Genomic DNA, 19,953 nt, shown 5'->3' with positions numbered 1-19,953 from the left:
AGTTAAGATTCAGCTAGAAAGTCTCCATTCTTTTCCCTAGCACTCTTTTGGATCTTTGTAAGTGTCCACGACTTGATCTTTGTCAAGTTATGTTGCTAGATCTTGGGTTATGTCCCTTAATCTTCGTGTTCTTGTTAGTTGGAGTGATAAGATCTCATAATTTTGCAACTTTATGAATCTTTGGAACATTTGATGAGAGTGATGGTTTGGATCTGAAGTTTAGTTGAGTATTTGAGCCATGCATGAGATTGTTTTATCAAAAACACTTATTTCGAGTCCTAATGGCTTCAAGACTTGCATTGGACATCCATGTCTATAAACCACTAAATTTTATGTTAGTTTTGTTGATAGAAACCCTTCTAGAGTTAATGGGCTAAAAACTTTTTGGAATAAATGCTTAATGGATGAATCCATGTCTTACCTAGCCTTGTTAGAATGTAAGGTTTGAAATTGTGATCTTTTGGGTGGTCTTAAAAGTTAAAGTTGGAAACTTTATCCTTCTAGACCATGTTTTGGACCAGATCTGAGATTTGAAGCTATTAGGGTTTAAGGAAACATCTTAATCCATTAAGCTGCCTGCAACATAGTTCCTACTATGTGGCATCAGGTCATCACACCATGGTAGCTAGAGATGGATCGCCTATTTTGTCCTGATTTGGTACAATAACGTAACCAAGTATGGCAATGGCGTGGTGATTCACTGAAAGGAGAAGTTTGATTGTTGACCTTAACCTTTGACCGTTGACTTTTGATTTAAGTTGACTTTTAGTCAAACTCATAGTTTTGGAAGAATAGTTTAGGGCTTCGCTAGTATAACTATATAGGTGGTGCGTAGCATCCGTATTTCTAGTAGTAAGAGCAGTAGCAGATGAGTATCGACTGAGAGGTGAGTTTCTCAATGTACTTGTCGGTCTAAGGCACTAATGTTGGCCCACTGGATTGTGTTTTGTAGGGTGCTAGCTATCATTGTGAGTCTACATGTATGATTGGGTTGAAATATACCCTAGGGCTGGGCCCATATTGTTGGATTAGGTGTCTAATCCACTAACTGAATTAGTATAATCTTGAGTTATTAGCAAAGTCCTTTTGGGTTGCCCTCAAACCTAGTCAATGATTGCTTTTTGGAGAGAGAGAGAGAGAGAGAGAGAGAGAGAGAGAGAGAGAGATTGATTTATTAATTTATTGTATGGTAAGTAAATTAATTATAAATCATTATAAATAGTTTATTGATATATTATGAGAATAATATATTAATTAGAAATAGTATTATTCAGTAAAGAATTAATCATAAATTAATTGGAATTAATTTTGGGACTAATTGAATTAATTAAAAGTGGAAGGACTAAAGGTGAAAATGTCCAAAAGTTGAACATTGACCAATTCTAGAACCTCCCTAGGAGGGGGGACGAAATTCTAGATGGTTATGGGGTTTCTAGAGGGTTTCTTGGGCTCTAAGGAAACTTGGATGCTTTAGGAGAGCGCGCGCGCGTGCGGGGGGTGGGGTGGGGTGGGAGCAAAAAGGTTAAGGCTTATCCAAGGAAACCTGCATTATCCTAACTCCTTTAGTCACCTATATAAACCCTCCTAAGGGTTCACAATTTTGTTCATCCTTTCTACAAGAGGTAGAAACGAAAATCCTTACTATCCTTTTCTCTGCTCTTTAGCTTCCAATTTGCTAGGGTTTGGGTGTGAACCATTAGAGGCACTATAGAGATTTACAGTGCTTGCTTTCTAAAGCTAGATCAATAAGGAATCATTGTTTATTTACTATAATAAACAAAATGTATGTAATTTCTATAACCCTTTGATAATTTCGGAAATAGTAACACACTTCTAGGGTTCTTGATATTTAATAGTTGTTTGCAAATCATAGTGAGAACATAGATCCTTTAGGTTGCATGTGAACTTTGGGTTTACGTTTTTTTCACCAAAAATAATTTTGTGTAACTCAGGGTGGAAAAGTTTGTTGCTCTAATTCATGAGGATGATTATGAGGAAATACGTTCGCAACCAATTGCTATGTTAATTGCATTCTCAAATTCATAATATGATTACAACATCCCTCTTCATTGTGAGAAATGGCAAGAAATTGTTTGAATTTTCAAAGACTTATAGATGTAAGTTATGAAAGGGTTTAAACACATACATATGATATCCAATGAAGGTGTATAAGCTTAAGAAGTCTCGTTGGAGACTTATTGAAGCATTGCATAGCAGAAACATGTACTTCAGTAACAAAGTCATGAGTATTGATTTTATAGAAGTGTAGTTAATTTCTAGGTCCGTGTCAAAGCTAGTGGGAGCATAGTTGTGATGCTAGTATTACACATTAACAATACTATTCATAGGGAACAAAGTTTTCAATTTGCAAATTGCAAAGTTTGGGAATTAATTTGTTATAGTAGAGTTAAGGGAGAACATAGGTGTTATGCTAGTATTACACATTGACAATACTATTACACATTGACAATACTATTCATAGGGAAAACTTTGTTTCTAATATGATGTTATAAAAGATAATATCATGCATGATTTGGTGAGTAACATGATGATATAAGCATATAAGTCAAAGTTTATTTGTTCATTTTGCCCTAATGGAAGAAGCGATAGCTTTGAGCCCTTCGATCATTTTTTGTCGACATCTGGCCGAGCCCGGACTGAATTGATGTGTTTAATTAGTAGTCTGAATTTAGTCGTCGTAAATCGAGAAATCGAGAAACATAATTTTGGATAATGAGATTGATTTCAATCCATGTCTCATATCTATATAATACATTCTATAACGAAGGAACAATTTATCACTTATCTAATGGATAAACATTTTATCATATCAGAGTTCGACAGTTGCTTTGGAAAGCACTATTTGCTAGTTAATTTAGAAATTTTACCAAAAATTTAGTTTTACATTTATCCTAGTGGGAGAGTGCTGGATTAGGTGTTTAAGATAATAACTAAATTAGTATAATCTTGAATTATTAGCAAAATCGTTTTGGGTTGCCGTCAAAACCAATAATTTATTGGATTGCTTTTTGGAAGGGGAAATAAAGAAAGATATATATATATATATATATATATATATATATATATATATATATATATATATATATATATATATATATATATATATATATATACACAGAGAGAGAGAGAGAGAGGGTGTGTGTGTCTATCTGTGTGAGTGATTTATTAATTTATTATATGGTTAATAAATTAATTAGAAATCAAAATAAATAGATTATTGACATATTATTACAAGAATATTATATTATTTAGAAATAATATTATTTAATTAACATTAATCAGAAATTAATTGGAGTTAATTTTGGGATTAAATGAATTAACTAAAAGTGGAAGGACTAAAGGTGATAATGTTTAAATGTTGAACATTAACCAATTCTAGAACCCCCCTAGGAGGGGGGGGGGGGGTGAAATTCTAGATGATTATGGGGTATTTAGAGGGTTTCTAGAGCTTTTCTTGGGCTCTAAGGAAACTTGAATGCCTTACGGGGAAACAAAAGGGACAAAGCTTATCCAAAGAAACTTGTCTTATCCTAGCTCCTCTAGTCACCAATATAAACCCTCCCAAGGGTTCACAATTTCATTCATCCCTTCTACAAAAGGTAGAAACGAAAATCCTTCGTCTCCTTTTTAGTTTCTAATTTGCTAGGGATTGGTTGTGAACCATTAGAGGCACAGGATTTCTGGTGCTCGCTTTCTAAAGCTATATCAAGAAAGAATAATTGTTTATTTACTATAATAAACAAAAGGTATGTAATTTCTATAACCCTTTGATAATTCCAAAATAGTAACATACTTCTAGGGTTCTTGATATTCAACGGTTGTTTGCAAATCATAGTGAGAACATAGATCCTTTTTGGGGTACATGTGAAGTTAGGAATTATGTTTTTCCACTAAAAAATAGTTTTTTGTAACATATAAGACCCATCAAATGTCTGTATGTTTGGGTTGAAAGAAACCCTAGGGTTAGGCCCACGATATTATGTTTAGGTTGAAAGAAACCCTAGGGTTGTGCCCATTATTGCATGTTCGGGTTGAAATATGTCCTAGGGTTGGGCCCATGATTGGATGTTGGGTTGGAATATATCCCAGGGTTAGGACCAACTGTATGTATGGTATATGGTACTTTGGGGAACTAACTGATCTTTGTGCTTACGGTTTTATGTTTACGGTTTCAGGTACTTTCGGTATGAAAAGGAAGGGCCTGACGTGATCGCACAACATCCCCCTCATGATTCCGCACTTATGATTATTTTTAGTCTGATGATTTTGGTATACTATATCATGGTTGATTTTGAGACATCTGATGAATGGAATTAATGATTTTTGAAATGAAAAATTTTAAATATGTTTTGGGACATTATATAACTATAGATGTTTAAACTCCCATAATGTCATCTCCGATTGCGATATTTCAAAATCACCATCCATATACCACTTTTAATTATGAAGAGTGCAATCCAAAATAGCATGACATCAATCAACCCAACATATGGTGATGTAATATGGTAGGCAAAATATTACTCTCAGATAAGCCAAATATTTTATCAAACACTTGACGTGCATCACAAACTAGAAAACCCTGAAACTAAGGAAAGCTCCAAAAGTACTACAATGAAAACCTACAAGCTCTCATACCACTTGATGTATATACTATCATGGATCTAAATGATTTCCTTAGCAACCCAAACATATCCCAAAGAGATATCAAACACATGGTCTCATAAACACATGTACAAGAATGAAAAAAAACTAACTAGGCTAAAAAAAATTATGATAAGAATTTCTAATAATGAAGGAAAACGCACTAAGATAAACAAATGTAAATGGAAAACAATAAAATTATTAAACACAAGCATTTAACATGGTTCCACAATTGGGGATTCTGTACATTTACGAGGAGAAACTGACGACTATTAATATCAATCAAAAACTAAACATGGTTACAAATCACTTACAAGTGACCAAAGTGAAAGAACAAAGCTTGCCTTCAAAGAATCACTAGAGAGAATAGAGGAAAGACTAGCCTAAAAATGACATAATTCTCGAGACTTAGAGAAAAGCAACAAAAAATGGCTACTTGACTGACAGTTCTAGTGCCCAATTCATGTGGCCATATTTGTCAAAAATCATTATTTAAATTGGTGATCAAGTGGTCAGGAAATACCGAGTATGGTATGATCCACAAAAAATAAAATAATGGCTACTTCAAGTAGCCAACAAGAGGCAATTTTGAGTTGTCCAAAATTCTTTCGAAGATATATAAATTGTTGAACGATTGTATATAGAAAGCATTATGTATAACTAAAAAACAACAATTCACCTTGATAACAATGCACCCATTGTAACATCCGGATTCCCAAGTATATTATTCTAATATTTTATTTTTGGAATTTGTGAAGGAACTCGGCGAGTTGATGCTTAGACTCGCCGAGTAGGGTCGCGGATTATCATCCGGGTTTGCGACTGGACTCGGCGAGTCCACACTGTTTAATGAAACCTTAATCCCCCGGGGTTGGAGCCTATTTAAGGGCACTCATAGTTCCCCATTGTGGCTACCAGTCCCTTGAGAGAACCCTAAGTGAGCTAAATCGTTTAGGAGAAAGGAGAAGCCATATTTGATCTTTCTATCTTTGGGTTAGCAAGAAAAAGGTGACCAAGAGCAAGAGGAGACTGAAGGAGGTGTGATTCTAGTCGTTTCAGAGTCCAGAGACTTCAACTTGAGGTATTTATTCGTACCTTCTTCAGTTTTGGTATTGATTCTTAGAGTTAGGGTTTTCTAACCTCTTTTGAGGATGGTTATGTGGAGCAATTGGTCCCTTCTCGAGTTTATGCTTTGGATCTGGACTCAAAGAGGTCCAGAGACCTTAACCCTTGGAGCTTTATGAATTATCTTGGGAGTCATGAGCTTAGAATGTCATTTTTGGAGCTAAATCACCAAATGAAACCATCTAGATGATATATGAGTGTCAAGGTCTGGACTTTACGTGATTATTATGCTTAGGAAGGCCAGACCTATGAATTAGAGGAACAAATCTGACCTCAGGAGGTCAATGGAGTTTGTGCATGGCATGTACTCGCCAAGTTGTTCTTGAGACTCGACGAGTTGAGTCGGGGTGGCCCTGCGATTTATACCTGGGGACTCGTCGAGTAAAGGTAGGGAATCGACGTGTTAAACGGGACTAAAGAGTTAGTGGACACATGTGGACTCGCTGAGTTGCCCAAGTGCACTCGATGAGTCGGGTCAAAGTTTGACCGTTGACTTTTGTTGAATTTTAGGGTTTGGTCAACAATGAGGGCCTTTGAGCCAAAGGAGGGGTAAAATGGTCTTTTACCCTTCTGAGGGTGCCTAGAGAGGGTTGAGTCTAGTTCTGAGAGTAATATTTATGAGAGTATTACTTAATGTGTTTAGGCGGAGGCTAGATCGTATTTCTACCGAGTCAGTGATTTACCAGGACATCTGAGGTGAGTCTTCTCACTATACTTTACCTTGAGTGGTAATTAGAGTTATGTGACAGAGTTATTGTATGCTATTATGTGATGTGTTGTACTGCATTATTTCTATGTGGTTTATATCATGTGTATATCAGAGTATATCAGAGTTAGAACCGAAAGGTTCATAGAGTTAGGACCAGAGGGTCCACAGAGTTAGGGCCCACGGGCCCACAGAGTTATAGCCTCGAGTGGCTAGTATGTGTTATGTATGGTATTTTGGGGAACTCACTAAGCTTTATGGTTACAGTGTTATGTGTTATGTGTTTCAGGTACCAGTGATGATCGTGGGAAGGCGCTGGCATGATTCGTACACACGTATGGATTTTTATGTATTTGATCTTGGGAAATATTTGTGAAACAAAGTATGATACAATGGGGGGGGGGGGGGGGGGGGGGGTTTATCAATAAATGTGTTGGAAAATTGTGTTTAAAAATGTGAAATTTTTTTTTTGAATTTTACGTTGTTACACCCATATTCTCGAAACAAATAACCCAAATTTTTGGATAAATCTTTTCTAGTTATGTATATATAACAAAGTGTATCAAAAACTCCAAATGATACCAACATACACATAACCCAAAAAGAATATATAACTCCAAGGTATAGTCAAAAGTAACCCCTTTGAAGTCAAATAAGAGTATGTCCAAATCTCAAAATAGTGCAAATGCTGCCTTGAGTTTTGACATTGCCATGACTCAGAACACACTTGCATTATATCCTAAAATGGCCGGAACTGAACAAGTCATAGACCTTATAAAACTAAATTGATCAATCTCAAAGCAAGCCAGAATGCATAACAAACTTTTATTCATTAGGTTAGGCCTAAGCACTCTAGGGTTTAGTCATTAGGCTTTAGGTATTCTTTATATATTCTTATGTAATTTTCTTTTGAGAATGAATTAATCCATTATCTAACACGGTATCAGAGCTCTAGGTTAAAACTTTACTGTTGACCACAACCCACAACCACCGCCTTCTCTAATAGTTGTCAGATGTGCCTTCATTATTTTCCACATTTATCATTTCTTATCTTTTCTTCCTAAATAATAAAATAGCCACTTATACCAAACTAAATCTCTTTCATCAGTTTCTTCCACTACCTCATTCAGTTCTACCTCCTCCTCAGATGACCCATGTCTCTGAGCCTTTTGCCTGCTCTTCAGTGGGCACTTCTGATGTTGTTATTGCCTCCCTCTGATGCCACCTTCCCCGTCGGGTAGTCTCTGATCTGTAGTCGTTTCTTTCTCTATTAACATTGCAGTTTCCGATCTCGCCGGAATTGGTTCCATCCGCCGCAGCTCAAGCCCTCTTTCTTTCTCATTGCCTTTCTCCGAACTCCTTTGCCGCTGGTTGCATGATTATCCTTGCCGCCATCAGTCTTCTCTTTTTCTACTACAGAACCACATATGGCCGCCGCTTCATTTCTCTTCTTCTCCGACGAGCTGTTGATATTAGCCACCATTGTTAGAGCTCTACCACCACCGGTACCGCTATCTTCATCTAGTTTTTATGTTTTCTTCTTTTGTTTATTTTTCTAGTTTAATCGTCCCAACCGAACGAACTGTCAGGGGGTGTTAGTGATTAGGGTTTAGGCCCAATCCCTTTAGGGTTTAGCCATTAGGCTTTTGGTATTCTCTATATATTCTTATATAATTGTCTTTTTATAATGAGTCAATCCATTATCTAATGTATTTTGGACGAAATGGCTTACAACCATATACCTTTTGGTACAAGATTCTTGAGCAAAACTAGATGATCTACAAAATGTTCTACATAACCATATCAGATGAACCTGCTTTAATGATTAAATGTTTTTTATCCTGCAAAGCAATAGAAAATATTTCCATTATACAGACACATTTTTTATTTCGAAATGAGTGACAAACACGAACAATGATGAATTACACCTATCAATTATAATACACTACCATCCAAATCGTACATAAAACCTAAACATCACTCAGAGGTACACATCAAGAATAACTATCGTTGATCTTTATTGCTCTAAATCCATCAAATAATCTCTCCTCCAATAACAAACAAGCAAATAAGGAGTGCAGTCTTAAGTTTCACTAAGTGGTTGTCAAATAAAAGTTGAATACAAAACTCAAATTTTGGTATCAAACTCTATGAAACGATACCGACAGATTCAGAACGACCAATTAAATCATACATAATCCAAAGTGTTCGGGTTAGAACCTAAAAATTAGAATTCCCTTCAAGCACCTCAAAGAAACTATCATCGTATAAAAATGTATCCTAATAGATATACATAAAAATGTCAGTGACACTAACCAGTCATAGTCATGCCATAGTGGTCTTGTGCTAACCAGATAATAGGACATGCTAACAAATGCACTCGCGGACAAACAATACACTGCTAAAATGAATTCGAGGGGGTGATGGTGAGGGAACACCAAAAACAGAAAGCTAAAAATACTCGGACTAATCAAATAGTATTCACAAAGTCCAATCCGAAAATCTTTAAAACTTTTAAGGACCCAAAACAAATTCGTCAACTTTAATGCAATTACCTTCCCAAATTGAGAAAAACATTTTCCAAAAAGAAGGAAATTTAACACCGAATGCAACTTTATCACCGAAATCATATGTTTCAACTATGTTGTTCTTACTTTCCACATGTCAAATCGGGGTTATACGTACTAACAAATGGTATCAGAGCCCTACCATGAAAATCTAAGTAGTTAGAAAGATCACGATTTCACAATGCTCAACATTATTGATTTAAGATGTTTTTTGTTTGGTAAATTTTTTCAAGCTCTTGGAATCAAATTCATGTATTCAAGTAACTCTTCAATCTGAAATCTATATAGCAAATCATGATCATTCTTATCCTATTACTCAATCTGAATTCTAAATCTCAAATCATTCATTCCTCAATACCGAACTTGAATTTAACACATTCATAAATTCTTTGATCCGATTTCATCTATTCTTGCTCAATTGATCTAGATTCAATCATGTTTATTTGCTAAATGATAAAAGTCAGTTCCAAGTTTCTATTGAACATCAGTTCTTGAATCGATTTCTGATTCATATCATCATTCAAGTGTTGGTGAAATAGAATTTATCAAATGCAGAAGTTCCAATGATTTTGACAAACGATGAACAGTACATATTCGTGTTGCAATTCAAGTTAAAGGATGATCTAAAAAGTCAAAATTCGGTATAGGTTCATATTAAATACAATTTTTTTTTTTCGGATTACATTTATTGTTTTATTCCACATGTCGAGGGGATTTTGTATATATTGACCCGTTTGAGCATATCCACATGTCGAGGGGATTTTGTATTGTTAGATCTTAAAACGGGGGATAGTTTTAGTATGGTTCTTCGGATTTTAAAGCTTTGTCATCTACAGGGGTCGAATAGTTAATAAATTATAATGTGATCTACATAATCTGCCAATATATTTAGGAATTTGATCTTTAGTATATCGTATTTCTCACTTCTTTCAAACAATTCTTTCCTTAGTAAACATTAATAGGGATTACAACCTTACTGAAACATAGAATCAACTTATAACTTGAAAACAAAGATCAATTATCATGGATTAGATTGTTTCTTGTACCATTTATTTTTGATGATTACTACCAATCTTGTAGGTTATTTTTAATATTTGTAGAAGTTAATGGTATTTGAAACATTATCTTAAAGCTTCATAATGGAATAAAACATTCTTGGAGAATTAGTAAGAGAAGAAATCTCAAATAAAATATCGACTTGGAAACTTCCTCAACCACAGTGACAAGGTCATTGTACCTTTGTAAATATTCTAGACACTCAACTAGGCAAAGATATGTATATATATATATATATATATATATATATATATATATATATATATATAAAAGTTGATTTACGGATATATGTGAATACCTTTCATCAAACTTGGTAGTAGCAGCCGAGCTTACAACAACATTGATTTGTCCCCGCATTTCATTTAACAAACTGATCTTCGTCACTCCAAAATTTTGTAGGCGTATATCACCAGCCACAGGTATAACCTTTTCAGATATGAATCTTTGAAAATTTGTCTTGTGTACCTCTTTGATGTTCTTAAATAGGTCATTTTCGAGTACCTATATATATACATCTATACATAAATTTACTGATAATATAACAACTAAACGATCATTAGTAAACTATTTATTACGTTTAGGATGATGAGAGTTGTAAACATTTCAATACAACTCAGCATATGGCATATATTTTATATGGTTAAAATGAAGACACTAAATACGTGAAATACACGAAGATTAATCTTAATTATTGATATCTTATTATTATTAATATATTTATTACATTTATGTACGGATAAGCTTCAGAACCGGATCGGTTCGGAACCGGAACCGGTTTTCCTATATTATAAGAACCAGGAACCGGACCGCCGGTTCTAGCGCCGGTTCCAGTACCGTTTTTTCAGTTATTTTTCGAACTAGAACTGGTTGAAATATTATAAATGATATGCTATCTTCCAGAGCTTGTAAATGATTCAATACTTAACAAAAGTAAGACTTTTACATTCTAAATTGAAGTACAAACACTAAATTATACGATGAAAAAAGAATCAAGTAATTCCGACTTCATATGAGTGAGTTATGTGCATTTTAAAAGCCGGATAGATTCCAAAAAAATACTGAAACATAAAATATGCAGCATTGAAATGTTGTCTTCCGGGGTCTATAACTAATTCAATATTTAACTAAATTAAGTGTTTTTATACTCTAAAATAAACTAGAAACACCAAATTACATGTTGGAAAAAAATTAAGTAATTCCAACATCATAGGAATGAGTTATGCTAATTAAAAAAAATGGGATAGATTAAAAAAAAATGTTGAAATAAAAAAAACGCAACATCGATATTCTTTCTTTCGGGGCATGTATCCAATTCAATATCTAACCAAAACATATGTGTGTATAGTCAAAAATGAATTACAAAATCCAAATTACATGTTGGAAAAAAAATCAAATTATTCCGATTTCATATGAGTAAGTTATGCACACTTTAAAAAACGGGAAGAATGTTAAATCGGTACCGGTTTTTAGAACCGGGTCCGGTTTTCATAAAAATGAAGAACCGGTAACCGGACCTTATTACCAATTTCGGTTCCGGTTCCGGCGGTTCTAATGTTGCCAAATTCATCGAAGATACGCTTCGACACATCACAAAAATCACTGCAAACAAGACCCGAAGTTATATAGGAACGCAGACATGAGACGATAATCTACACGACAAACCAATAATCGCAATGCGAAATAGAGGATTTTCTGAATCCTATAAATAAATGTCCTCCTCATAATGCTTTATGCTGGTAACTTTAGAGAAGTCATATTACAATTTTAGATAACTATATGGGAATTCGAAGATGAAGAACACGATTAGAGTGTCGTTTCGAAGATCAAAAGTGTGGAATCATCAATTAATCATTTGGTTTGCTTTTACGTTACGTTTAACAATTCCAATATGGCTATTTTCTGTTCGATGTAGATGAACCCTTAATACTAAGGTTTGATTTGTTAGTTTGAATTTATAAAGTTAATTATTTATTATGTTTGTTTGATCGTCAATCTTTGTTTATTAAAGTTTCAATTTTTATTGCGTACAACTGAGTTTTACATTGTAAAGGACTAATCTGTCTATATAAGCTTGAATTTTAATTGAATATAAATTTTTAGGACTAGAGATTGACCATTACGTGATTAATTATGAGCTTTAATGTGTAAGATAAAATTAGATGATCATTATGTGTTTATATTAACTTTTACGATAATTGAGCTTGATCACTAGATCAAATCTTACATAATTTGAATATTTAATTGGTGATTGGAATAACTAATTGGATGATCATTATGTTAAATATTTTTATAATTAATAGTATTACTTAATCGGACCAAGATCGTTAATCATGATAGGAATCGGCAATTTATAATATAAATCCACTGCACTTCTAATAAATCAACTATAGCAAAAGGGTTGGATTCGAAATCTAAGTGGAAATACTTCAAAATTACTGTTTTAATCAAGTTTTTTTTGCCTTCGTTCGCTAGTTTGTTAGTTTTTAATTGAAGTTTAATTAAGTTTAAACAAAAACCCCAAATTACTTTTATGTTCCTTAGTTTATTTTAAAGTTTTATCTTCTAATTCAAAATCATAGATGTTCCCTTATGTTTGATATTTGGTTTTACTTCAACTATACTGCTACATGATTAGGTACATCGTGTACTGTGTCCCACTCTGTAGTTGTGATAAAATCAAAATTTAAAATTTAGAACTTTGAAAATTATTTTAAAATTACTTAACCACACATCAAGTTTTTGCGGCGTTTATCTATAGTTAAATTTTCTTTATATTAGTAGCCATTTGTTATCCATCCTCTTTTTAGATCTCCCAAATAAAGCTATTTTTCTGTTTTGTTAGTATTCGCGGCACAATTCCTTACCTATCGCGACACGTTTACTAGGATTCTAGTTTTATTTTATTTTTTGTTTTAGTTCGTTTTTACGTTTGTTTTCTATTTTATTTTAGTTTGTTAGTGATTTGAGCATCCACTTTAGATATAGTGTCACCTTTTTTGATGCCCGAGAGCGAATTTTACAAGAAATAAGAAAGTGAAAGAGAAGATTCAAGCGAGGAAGAAGAAAGCGAAATTGATGTGATCATGACATACAGCACACATATTATGATAGTAGAGTACGCAAACCGTACTAGAGAGGGCGCCGACCAATCCCGATCGCAACCAATTTCAAGCTTAAAGGATAATTTTTTTTACAATTATTAAAGGAAACACTTTTTTCTTCAGAAAAGACAAAGACACCCACAAGGATGAAGAGGAATTGATTGAGATTGCCTCTTATTTCAATATTCTAGGGGCAACAAAGGGTATGATCATGTTACGAGTCTTCCCAATAACTTTTAAGGATACGTCAAGCAAATGGGTCAAATCCTTATCGACTTCATCTATTACTATGTGGACGATCTCAAGTCTAAAATTATCCATCAGTTCAACCCACCTTCGAAAATCGCCAAGCTCAATTATTTTAACAACTTGATAGGGGAAACAATAGTCAAAACATGGGACCGATCCACAGAGTTACTTCAAAATAGCCCACAATATGGTCTCAGTACACACCAAGTAGTCTAAACCTTCTACAATGGGAAAAAGGTTTGCACAAGACAATTGGTGGACTCCCAAGGGACTATTACAAAGAAGACTCTGATGGATAACAAATATTTAATTGAAGAACTTGCAAGGCATTTGCAACAATGTCACACGCACATACACACACACACACCAAGAGAAGGTTCACTAAGAGGGAGATCGATGAGAGAAAGTTTCAATTGTTTGGCGGACAAAGATCAGCAAGTTGAGTCAAGAAATGAAGAAAGAGAACAAAACACTCCACGCTGTACAAGTAGGTTGAGACAACTATAGCAGCCCTCATTCAAAAAAGGATTGTCATCTAGAAGACAATGGTAAGAAAAAGGCCCAAGTGTGTTTATCATTCGACGATGAATACAATACGCAGTGGAGATAGAAGAGTAAGTGGAAGCCTTATGAAGAGTACAAGATAGAAAAGGCGGAAAGGTTTTGACAAAAAGACAACGGATTTACCAAAGAGAACAATGTACACAAGAGAATAAATCAGATTTAGGCTATTTATAAGACCCATGTTTGTCGATAGGCATTTCTTAGAAAATATGTAGTTTCATCAGTTGGCGATATATATTTTGTTGTCAATAAATGAATAAAAAATTTTCAAACACTATATGTGTTTATATATATATATATATATATATATATATATATATATATATATATATATATATAGTAAGTTCAAATAAAAACACTATTTAGTGTGAAAAACGTAAAAACATTATGTTTATGTTATTATTCTGCAATAAATGTTATATATATATATATATATATATATATATATATATATATGTAATGTGATTGAAGTTTAGATAAATCTTGTAGATATATAATTTTTGTATAAAAGCTAATTTTAAAATTTAACAAATAGGTTAAATAAACATTTAAAAATAAAAGATTATTTAGCATAAATAATCTAGACAAAGTCGTAGTAATCATGATTATGAACACTTGTATATAAACAACGCCTACATTCGAAATTATCATTTTTCGAAGCTTCGCGTTCAATCCGACAAACCAATATCTGTGATAAAAATTGTAATGGGGTGTATTGCTTTTTAGCCAAAACAATCTAAAAGAGAGTTGATGTATTAGAAAGTACGAATACGTCGATATAAAGAATAACAATAATGGAGTTCGCATGAAAAAGTTAAAAATTTTGTAAATTTTTTTACTATGTAATCTTCATAGACTGTAAATTAAAAATGAAATGAGAACTAGCCATCAAATTCGAAAGGAAAGTTATAGTACTCATCTATACGAAATTGGGGATATAAAGAACATAAAAATTGGAGCTTGTATGTGAAACTTATGATTTTTCGAAGATTCGAGATTTTACCATATAGCGATGACGTGGCACGCCCTGAGCGCAGCACATGACCATAGAACAAACACATTCGCCTACCTAACAGCCGACATCGACAAATGACAACCTAACTCATGGTTCCATCAGAAACGACAAACGCGGCAAGGTGTGACGCCCTTGTAACCAACCTATAAATAAGTTATTAATTATGTCCATTTCTCACACTTTTCTTCCAAAAAAACTCTCTACAAAACCTTCTCCAACTCCGTGCATGATCATGTCAAGCTTATGGCTACTTTAACAAAGGTTGTGGCGTCTAGGAAGCCAATAAAAAGCAATATTCAAAGTGGAAATTATATCCATAACTTTTCGAACTTTTACTAGAAATTTTTGTAAATTTAGTTGCACTTACTACACTTTAAGTCTAAGTTATATTTATATTTTTTTCATTGTTATGAATTTATAAATAAGATTTATTTGTAATTCCAGTTGTTATACTAATCGATCTATTTACGGGAATGATGTCTATGTTAGATTTAGTGAGGTGTTTAAAGTGGATTTTCCAAAAAAAAAAAAAATTTGTATACCAAACGGATCCTACCTATGAAATGATCTTACTTGCTCATTCATTGTTTATAGAACTTAATATTCCTATGGGATTATTGAAGAATTTGAAATACTGTAATTATAGTTTCTAAAATTATAAAACGACGTCTAAGAGTTAGTAATGATTTTTTTTAGTTTGTTTAAAAGGGAAAGCTAAGTGTTAGACTAAAGACAAAATTTCCCACAATCATCCATCTTTAACAAGGTGAGTGTGTAGTTACTTTCATATTACACATAGACACATAGTATTTAAAGGCTTAGCTACCCTATTCACTATTTTTTAGATAAAGTAGCATGATTGGATTTTGCTTGCTTAATTGAAATATTTCATTTTTTTAAACGGAAAACGAATCTAGTCCAACTACCATATATACCACCACCTATGTCTCAAGTGAGACTTAAACCTATGACCTCTCAAATGAGATGATCACTCCTTACCGCTAAGCCAATAACCTTTTGATATTGAAATATTTGAATAATTGTTTACTTTATTATCATACTTAAATTACTTTGGGTAGTAAAGGGTTGTGAATAATAAAATAATGGTGAGGCCGTGAACAACATTCTACTATTGTGCTACTGGGATTACTCATCTACACAATCTTATGAAACACTAGCAAACTTACAATCTATGTTTCTTTGAAAATGTGTTTTATTTCATCTTACACATGTCTTGGGACAAATTTTGCACCAATATATTCTATAAAAGAGTACTTTATGTTTTTTAAAAATAAGCCTAAAGAAAAAGTTTATTTGGCCGTGAAATTTGGGATGTCACAGTTGATATTAAAACATCAGCTTAAGTGAACTAAGAATTTTTGTAAATTCAAGACATAAAATTAGGATGTTAAGTGATGATGTTGAGGTGTGTGTGTAATATATTTTAGGTTGTACACCTAAATTGACATCAGTACTAGCTTACTTTAGGACAAATGCCTAATATGCTATTATGTGCTAAATGATTTACATTATAACATGCCTTAGGTTGCCTACCTAGATTGCTATTACTTGAAAAGATTTGAGGTCTATTGCCGACCATTATTTGGAAAAGGGAAATTTTATTGTACATGATTCTAAACATATAATTATTGTATTAGTACTAGCATGTAACTTTTCTGTGTGATAAGGTGGACTTATGCATCTAACTTAAAAAAAACTTTCCTTGTCATGATATACTCACATTCCTATATATTGAACAATTGTTTTGGTGTACAGAGCATCATGGTGAGGACATGTAGCGGATTGGGAAATGAAAATGGAAATCGATAGCCTAAACCTCAATGTTTAATTAGATGTGCACCAGAAGTTGTACCTTCACCTAAACGTGTCATGAAGGCGGGAGTCCAAGTTATGATACAGGCTATGTTAGACCAAAAAATAGAGGAAATAAGACAACTTCTCCAGGAGAATAGAAGAGAACTACTGATCCATATGTTGAATCATATATAAATGAATATCAGTCGGAAGAAGGAAACTATAGCAAAACTGTTGATCATGTTAAACCATGAGTGGTTAGGAGGAACTATCTACATGAAGGGATAAGATACAAATGGATGAAAGTATAAGGACTTCATGGTCGCCAAGCCACTGAGTCACTCTAGGAACCCAAAACCAGTGACTATTATGGAATGGATCTCTGAAATAGAGATTGTATTTGAGAGCTGCAACTACATCAAAAGATAGAAGACCTTCTTTGTGCTCAGAAAACTAAAGACTATAGTGTTAAGTTTATGGAAGATGGTTGTTGAGACAATACTGAATGGTGAAGCGATAAAGATGTCATAGGAAAAATTCTCGGAACAGTCGCAAATGGAGTACTATTTGGAAAGAGACCTTCTGGAAATAAAAAATGAGTTCCAGAAAGTGAAGAAAAAAAGAAGATGACCAGTGAGTATGTTGCTGCTTTCACTAAGAATATGAAGTTAGTTTCATACTTGTTCCTTACTGAACTATCAAAGATAAAGAAATTTGATAATGGGCTTCTAACATATTATGGTCTAAAGGTGAAGGAAGTGACTACCTTGAAAGCGTCCTTCTGGGGGACTAAGAATGTGGAGACTCGGATAAGGGATAGAAGGGTCTGGAAAAGTTAGGACGGAAGAGAAAAGGAATTTTGAAGGATCTTAAAGGTCTAAAAAGAAAAGTAACTTTTCAAAGTCTAGCCCCAACAAAAAAAGTCTAGGGGTAACAACAAGGTGTAGTGGTGTGAAAAGTTTAAGGAGAATCATTATGGGAGATGTGATAAAGTATTGAACCGCTTAAAGTGTGGGAAATGGGTTGCTATGCTAAAGAATGTACCTCCAACAAGAAAGTGTGTTTTGAGTGTGGCAAAGAAAGGTATTTCAAGAATTACTGCCTGAAGAAAAAACGAGCTGCAAAGCCAAATCTACAGCCAAAACTGAAGGCGCGAGCATTCCAGGAGACCCTTAAGGCAACAAAAGAAGAAGCAAATGTCGCTTCAGGTACATTTCTAGTAAATTATTTTCCTGCCAATATTTTGTTTGATTCGAGAGAAAACTACTCCTTTATTTCTCATAAATTTGCTAGAAAACTTGCATTGCCACTATGCAAACTAGAACCTGACTTGCCAGTAGAAGTTGCTAGTGGTAAGATTGTACGTGCTAGTGATTGCACGAAAAACATCATCATTTGACTTGAATGCGAATAAGTTCCATGGTTTCGAAATAGTTCTAGGAATGAATTGGATAAGTGTGAACGATGCTGGAATATGTTATGGAAAGAAGATGGTGAGAGTAAACCCCCCTAGAAAATAACCATTTATGGTGTATGGAGACAAACACCGAGTAAATTCTGGAATCATCATTCTGATGAAAGTCAGAAAGTTTTAGCCAAGTGATGTACATCATAATTGAAAGTTGTGATCATTGCAGTGGAAGATAAAAAGGAAAAAAAGACAATAATGGTGGTGTGTGACTTTCTGAAAGTATTTCCACAAGATCTTTCTGGACTACTACATGATAGATAAGTAGAGTTCCTAATAGACTTGTTGTCATGAACAACACCAATAACAAAAACACCATACATATTAGCATCGAGAGGGATGACAAATCTTATGATACAACTTCAGAAATTGTTGGAAAAAGGTTTCATTAGACCTTATACAACACATTGGGAAGCCCATATGTTATTCGCGAAGAAGAAGGATGGATGTATGAGAATGTGTATCGACTATAGAGAGTTGAATAAAGACATGGTGAAGAATAAATACCTATTGCCTATAATTGATGAAATTTTTGATCAACTTCAAGGAGAAAGCGGCTTTCCAAAGATAGATCTCAGGTCAGGGTATCATCAACTGAAAGTGAGAGAACAACATTTTGACAAAACAACTTTTAGAATGACAAATGCCCACTACAAGTTTTTAGTTATGTCATTTGGATTAATTGATTCTCTAGTAACACTTATGGATCTGATGAATCGAGTTTGAAAACCATTCCTTGATAGATATGTAATAGTGTTCATCAATGATATTATAATATACTAGAATAGAAAGCATGAGCATGACAAGCACTTGCGTGAAGTATTAGAAGTTTTAAAGAAGGAGAAGTTATATGAAATTATTCCAAATGTGATTTCTAAATCTGAGAGGTTAAATTTTTGGGTCATTTAGTTAACTAAAATGGCATAAAGGTCGACCTAGCAAAGACTGAAGCAGTGATGAAGTGGAAAAAGACCGAAAAGTGTAACACTTGAATCTTGGTATGTTTCATTATTGCCCTTTGTTATTTGAAAGTTGCATATTAGGTCCATGGGTAGTACGTGGGGCATACCATAGGGTACGCTTAGCATACAATCTGTGAAGCCAGTAAGCAGGGCGTACCACATGGTATGCTTAGCGTACTAATACGAGGTGTGATCATGACTCCAGACACGTTTGAAGGGCGTACATCTATGTATACGGGGTGTACATGGGACTTAATGAAGCCCTAATTTAGGGTGTTGCACCATATATAAACACCTTAAGTCATTAGGACTGGCCTCTTTATCATCCCATAAGCCTCCAAAACTCTATTAATCATACCTTAGCCTCTGTTGTTGTGCACTTGAATTCTTAAGAAGATTTTCGTGGTTGTTTTGCTTATTGTGAAGGAAGTATAGTATAAAAGTTGGATGGTGCTTTTCTTGGTGAGAAGGTTATAGATCCAGAATCATCACCCCCGTTGCAAGCTTATTAAGGTATCAAGTTCAAACCATGTCTTCTTAATGATTAGATCTCTTTATTTCTTAGTTTTAATGCTTTTGGTCCCTTTTGGGTTGCTTTGAGGAGCTTGGTTGTTTAAAGGACTTATTCTTTTAAATATGAGCTTGTTATGGAGTCCTATGGCA

The 19,953-nt window shown here is 33.9% G+C and overlaps 1 protein-coding gene across 2 annotated transcripts in view; it reads right to left on the bottom strand.

The window, feature by feature from the left end:
- LOC145001250 (fatty acyl-CoA reductase 3-like) overlaps positions 1 to 19,953 on the bottom strand; it is a 71,084-nt gene that overhangs the window by 26,438 nt on the left and 24,693 nt on the right. Inside the window, exon 3 of one of the 2 annotated variants that reach the window (XM_078960613.1) lies at positions 10,415 to 10,617. The exons of the other annotated variant lie outside the window; for it this stretch is intronic. Within the exon in view, the coding sequence (XP_078816739.1) occupies positions 10,415 to 10,617 (203 nt within the window). The remainder of the gene's footprint in view (positions 1 to 10,414; positions 10,618 to 19,953) is intronic. 2 annotated transcript variants of the gene reach the window in all.

The sequence above is a fragment of the Lactuca saligna genome, chromosome 6 (assembly GCF_052625555.1).
Source record: "Lactuca saligna cultivar CGN05327 chromosome 6, ASM5262555v1, whole genome shotgun sequence".
Classification (NCBI taxonomy): Eukaryota; Viridiplantae; Streptophyta; class Magnoliopsida; order Asterales; family Asteraceae; genus Lactuca; species Lactuca saligna.
This window is presented reverse-complemented; position numbering and strand designations above follow the sequence as displayed.